Source organism: Merops nubicus, unplaced genomic scaffold (genome assembly GCF_000691845.1).
Source record: "Merops nubicus isolate BGI_N331 unplaced genomic scaffold, ASM69184v1 scaffold7441, whole genome shotgun sequence".
Classification (NCBI taxonomy): Eukaryota; Metazoa; Chordata; class Aves; order Coraciiformes; family Meropidae; genus Merops; species Merops nubicus.
The window spans coordinates 27,577-34,028 of NW_008588943.1; the positions used below are offsets into that span (position 1 = coordinate 27,577).

At 36.7% G+C, this 6,452-nt stretch overlaps 1 protein-coding gene across 3 annotated transcripts in view; it reads left to right on the top strand.

Annotated features, from left to right (window-relative positions):
• The window catches only part of FAT1 (FAT atypical cadherin 1), a 100,572-nt gene that overhangs the window by 24,729 nt on the left and 69,391 nt on the right, over positions 1 to 6,452 (top strand). For all 3 annotated transcript variants that reach the window (XM_008949414.1, XM_008949415.1, XM_008949413.1), the window contains exon 2: positions 3,778 to 4,092. In XM_008949414.1, coding sequence (XP_008947662.1) covers positions 3,778 to 4,092 — 315 coding nt within the window. The remainder of the gene's footprint in view (positions 1 to 3,777; positions 4,093 to 6,452) is intronic.

The following is a 6,452-nucleotide window of genomic DNA, read 5'->3' on the forward strand; positions in this document are numbered from 1 at the left end:
ACTCTTGCTTAGATTGTTTTATTACTTCTCTTTGATTTCCCGTAATTTTTCTCTCTGCTGTCTTCAGAACCACTAGAAGTACTAGAAGCCAAGGAATTTATGAACTCGAAGTTCTGGCTGCCAGTCAGCATACAGTATTGTTCTCTCTTGATACGTAAAATGGGCCACTGTAGTTTTCAACAGCAGAAAGTTGTTACACCAACCAATAATACTTTAATGACTGGTTCTAGACTTGTGATTTGGTAGGAGAACTATTGTTACCTGTCTTTTTTTTTTTTTAAAAAAAAAAAGGCGCCTCATCTGAGTTGAATCATTTGGGCTTGTGTTAAACTTGCGGAACAAATTTCAACTAGAGTAATGAGGAAAAAAATGGTGTTTTTTGATTACTTACGTAAGGTCAGATTGTGTAGTAATGTTAAAAGGGGGAAAAAAAACCTCAAATACTTCATGTAATTGTGTGTTTAGTGTTGATTGTGTTTTCTGAAAAAAGTGCTGATGCAGAACCAGAAGAAATTCAGGTTTCAGTAGTCAGAGCTTCCCCCAGCCCCCTGGCATGTGTACTGGATCAATATGTTCCATTTTATTGCTGGGTGGAAACAGCAGGAAGAAAGCTGAGTCATATTAATAGCCCAGTCACCCCTTCCCTCACTGTGCCTGCAGCCTTGGGTGGTTCAGGAGAACTAGGTGTGGTCTCTCCTCCACTCCTCTCAGTGTGCGGGGGATGAAAGGAAATTTTTTGTTCCCTGTCTTCTTTCCCCTTTTGCATAGCTTTTGTACTGGAGGAGTGTTATTTTGAGTCTTCATTTTTAATATTGTCAAAGTAATACACTTACGTGTGATGCCTGTCTCTAATAAAGTTTTCAAACTGGTGTACCTAACTGTCTATGCCATCTATTCTAAGCTGTACGTGGGGTACATGGAGGTTTTTATGTACCTTTTATGCCTCTAGGAAATGTTAATTCAGGAATTAGTTTTTTGGGTATCTGAGCATAAAAATCATTCACCGTAAAGATATTCACCAAGTGTGAGAAACATGGGGAAAAAAAGGAAAAATCATTTTAGTGAATGAGTCACCATGTTACTTTGACTAATGTATGTTTAGAGTGTGGTTGACCCTGCAGAACACTGGAGACGTTCTGAAAACTAGTGCTGCCCTGTTGGGTAAACATGTGTGTTACATGACATGTGCAGTGGTCAGGTGAGATTGCAAGCTTTTCACAGAACATTTCTACAAAAGTCAGTCTAAAATATACAGGAACAACATCATATATGCAGATCTAATTTGAAATGAAAAATTAACCAAAAAATCAAATTTGCCTATGGGTGCTGTACTGTTAATCACTATCCCTATATTCTTTTTACATATTTCTTTCTGAGAGACTGTTATTAGTGGATTTTGATGTGGTACTGTTTTCCCTTTTGTCCCTGTGAAGTATGTAACTGCAGAGAGCAGACACTTGAGAACTGACAGTCCAGAAAAGCCAAATAGGTTAAGTTGTCTTTTTTCCTTGAGGTAGGCTTTGATAACTAAGGGGGTAGAATCTGTAAAAGCTGGCTGAGTAGATTGCAGGAGAGCTCCATTACCACAAGAGTCTCTTTTTATGTTTTTTAAACTCAGGCAAGGCTACCTTAAAATTAATCTGTCGCTTCTGATGTAGCTACTATTAAAGAAAGCAGGACAGGTGTAAAATGATAATGGCTGCTCAGTTCAGCACATAAGCCAGCCCACTGAAATAGAGAGGTGCAAAAGGTGTAATGTGAGTTACAAAAAATAGAATCCATGTAACTGGATGCTCAAGGCTGCATGTCCATTTTTCAGAACAAGTTTATGTACATTAACAACCAGAAACTATGCACATAACCACAACACAGATCTAGTTCACTATGTCAGTTTTTTTTTTTTTAATAATAAAACTGCCTTCAAACAAAATACAAATACTGAGGTGACAGGGCTGGAAGTGCAAAATTATAGTATCTTTAAAATTTTAAACACCGTGGCTTAGTCTTTGATGATGTTCCTCTGCAATTTAAAAGGGGGGAAAAAAAAAAGGAGAGGAAATTGTAAAGCCCACCAGTTTGCTTTAAAGAAAATTTTATAGACTGAATGTTTATTTTCAAATTGTGGTGCCCCTCCTTTTTATCCCAGTTCTGAAACCTTTGACACTATATAAAACTAATTTCCACACTGACATCTGGTGGTAGTTCTGAAATGCTGTGTTGCTCTGAATGCTATATATGGGTATTTCACAGGTCCAAGCACCAGATGCTATTACCCTTTCCAGCCCTGCTAAAGTGATCCTACTGACATCTTAAAATTTCAAATGGTCATTATCATCAGACCTTTATGCAGCTTCCCACAAGGCAAAGAAAGTAATGAATAAAAGAATAATACCTCAGTATTTATATAATTTTGCTCAGCTGGTCTCACACATTAAAAAAAGTGTCTGGAGCATGTGAAGGCAATGGTACTTAGAGTTAATTCTTTCCTGAAGAGCTCCTGTAAAAGCACAGTGGCATAGTTTTATCGAGGTTCTGTTTTACTGATGGTACATGATACAGAAGGGCCACATCACACATAGTGACGTTATGTGGCTGAATCCAGAGTCCAAGACTGTCCGTCACAGTCATAGTTTGACTCATCTTGACTCCAGTCGCAATTAGGCCTGGTGTGTAACAAACAGAGCCCTGACAAAGTCCTTCAAGACTGCCACAAAAAAATAGTTACAAGTACTTGCTCTGTGCCATGCCTCAGTATGTATCAGGTTCATTTTAAGATCCATTCAGAAAATGTCGAATTAGACAAAATATAAGAGCAACTGGGTCAAGAAAAGAGTGCAGTTTTATTGTGCTGTGGCTCTGTGAATTCATTTAATAGTTATGTCCCATCATATAGGTTATACCACGGCATGTACCCTTCTGACCCGTGACTGTTATGACTACCTGTAGAGTTAGCTGCTAAAAATAGATTCATTATTTTCTTCATAGTGGATTAAAAACTTGAGTCCCTGATTCTTTATTTGCTTTTGGCTCAGACAAGCTCCTGTAGACTCAGCAGACAGATTTTTATTAAGTTTGTGAATTGTGTAGCAGGTTTCTTTAAAAGGTAGTATGTGTGTAAAATTGAGCTAAGTGCTGCTTTCTGTTGCCAGAGTAATGGCAGCCATTTGTTGGTCTTAATGCTACAAAGGATTAGGTTGAGGTGTATCTTCTGCTTTCTTTTGTGCAAAATCTCTGTGAACCCAAATAAGCACATTAAGATAATTCAATTAAGTAGTTCATTTGGATACATAGATCAGAATTTTTCACATTTGTAGCTGCTCATTAATATGAATAATGGTAAACAGATCAGGAGCATCTGAATCAGATGGTTTAATATATTATAAAATTCACTGTAATCAGCAGTGAGTATAGAAGGTCATTCAAGTCCAAAAGACTATACATTACTCATTCTATTTAATATTTTAGGCAAAATAGCTTTTATGAATAATGCTAATAGATCTGATAAATCTCAAAGGATGTTGGAAAGGAAATTAAGTAATATATTGTTTTAATATGTGTAATGCATAATTGCTGCAAACTGTTGTAATTTTATTTTTTGTGGCTTCAGGTTAGCTTCAATATCTTTGTCTGTGTATATCAGCACAGATTGTAGAATCAATGTCAGTTATTTTGAATATATGTTCATGTTTTAATTTAATTTCTTTAAGCTTGTTGCTTACTCTGTTTTTATACGCTTCTGTATATTTATTGAACATTCTCTATCTTCCTATGAAACAGGTATTATTGAAACTGCAGATCGACTGGATCACGAGACTACTTCGCATTACTGGTTAACAGTTTATGCAACAGACCAAGGTGTTGTGCCTTTATCATCTTTCATTGAAATCTACATAGAAGTTGGGGATGTTAATGATAATGCTCCTCAGACCACAGAACCAGTTTATTACCCAGAGGTCATGGAAAACTCACCGAAAGATGTGTCTGTCATTCAGATTGAGGCATTTGATCCAGATTCTAGCTCAAGTGAAAAATTAACCTACAAGATTACAAGTGGAAATCCACAGGGATTCTTTTCAATAAACCCCAAAACCGGTAAGTGCAATACAGTGTTTTATTTTACACATGAATGAATCAATGTTTTTGCATAAATAGGTAAACTAGGCCAAATTAAGCTCTTTGTTTTAATGTTGTAACCGTGCTTTCAGTGGTTAGAATTAACCTGGTCTCTTGGGCTGTGCCCCTTGTGCCCCTTGTGCAACTTACACAAACAAAGACAAGAGGTTTTGAGAGTGGAACAGTTAGTTCAAAGTACTTGACATCCACATCATGCATGTCTTGGGATGGTTTACTTCAGAGCAGTTCTACTCTAGACCAGTCAATGCCCATTTGCTTTTGTAGTGCAGTAAATACACAGTAAAATTACATATTTTTAGCTTAGTTTCATCCAAACTGTTTCTAGCAGTCTATCTTCCAATTTTCATGCATAGTTGTTTTTTTTTGTTGTTGTTGTTGTTTGTTGTTTTTTTGGTTTTTTTTTAGTCAGGCTCTGCCCTCCCCCTTTCTTCCCCCCCCCAGGTATTGTTTGTCTAAGCAGTGCAAGCCATTTATTAACTGCAGACTCACTTGTCCCACAATCAAAAGGGACTGTCTTTGTAAGTAACTGTTGCTGTTGCAAGAAATATAAAATCTGGAAGATAATTTGCAGATGTGGTGGTTGTGTAATGAAAATAAAGAGTCTGAATTCAGTGGTGGTTTGGAAAGCTTCAGAAGAAACATACCAAGGTTTTATAAGGAAAGTACAAATACAAGAGAGCTTTCAGTAAGTGAATTAGAAATACTGAAATGTGTGGGGCAGAGAGACAGGAAACAAAGTATACAATCCTTTTTAACTGAAGCTGCACAGTGGTTTTGAAAACAGTGTGAGGGTTGCCTTCCATCCCTTGCTTCTGAATGAATGTAATAAAAATAGTACATATACCAGATGTTTTTTTCCACAGATCTTTCCTAATGGTAAAGGAGGGTTTGTTTTTAATTAAATAGTATTTTGCTGGGTTGAGCACAGCTTAGTTTTTCTTATATTACATTTATGTACTATTACACTGTACAAATTACAGGAGATGTTTCTGATACACTCAGCCAGAAATTTCTTCTCAGAATCGAGAGATTTTTATGCTAGAGGTGCTGTAGGGGTGTAAAAGAGTGTCTTTAATCTGTAACAAACCTAGTAAGTAGAAGGGGGCAATAGAAGCCTTATTCATGTAGCTCTTGCTTATTTGTGGAGGGACTTTCAGGGGATTTAAAGAAGCAAAATTTGGGTGACAAGTGCTTTGAAGGCTAGCTTGACAGTATGGCCTTCATTCTGTTTCATAGTTGTTTCAGCTCTGGGTGTGAAAAACTTGCCTGCTGTACCAGCTGTAATTGCTGTGTCAGCAAAGCTCTGAGTACAAACACAGGTAAATTATTTGGGTTATTTCTGACAATAGCTTCTTTGTCAGCATGTGCTGCATCTGCTAGTGAAGACATTGCCAAGAGGGACATAGGAAATAGTTACAGCAACAAAAGGTCTTTAGCACTGTTAAAGCCTGTACTTAAATACTATATTTATGGAAGCATTGAGTTTAGAACAGAGGCAGGCTAAAAAATAAAACAAGAAAAGTTCAGCAGCAAAGTCTTCTGAAGTGAATGCAAAAATTTTTGTGTTTTATTTCTGTTTGTATTTGCTTACACATGATGCAAACTGGAAAATTTCCTGCTCTTCTATCAGTTTCCTCACCCTTGCTGTTTTTGAAAAGCAGTATTTGCTTTTTATTTTGATATATCTTCTCAATCAGCAGTCTTGACAACAGTAGGAGTAAAATTGCCTGTGAGCTGGGTGGAAGGAACTGTGTAACTGCAGTCCTCAAATTACAAGTGAATATAAACTCTACCAATATTCATTTAGTCTTGAATAATTGGCTAAATAAAAATTTTGGTTGCTGTTTCATTATTTTTTCTGTAGCTCTTTTTCTCTTCCTCTATCCTCCTGTCCTTTCTTACTCCTCTCTGTCTTCTGTATCATTATGCAGCATTGTTCAAACTTGGTTTTAAAACAAGACACTTGCATGCCTCCCTTTCCTATGTTTTGAGATTAAGAAACATCTTTATTTCTATTTAATAGATAGAAAAATTAAGGCAGCAGGAGTTTGTTACTTGTTTGCAAACCAAGTTTGTGGTTTCCCACATCGGTGGCTTACTGCTGCTCTCATTTATATTAGAAAGGGAGCTTGAAGGAACTCAACACACTAGATAGTGAAGTGATAAGGAACACTTAATAGAAAGCTAATAAAGATTTTCTGTCAAGAGTTTTTTACCTGCCTTGATTGTATCATGCATACTGAATGAGCAAGCAGTGTGGTTTATATTTCAGAATATAAGCACTGAGAAGAGGAGAATCTCCTTCTGATTTACATTCA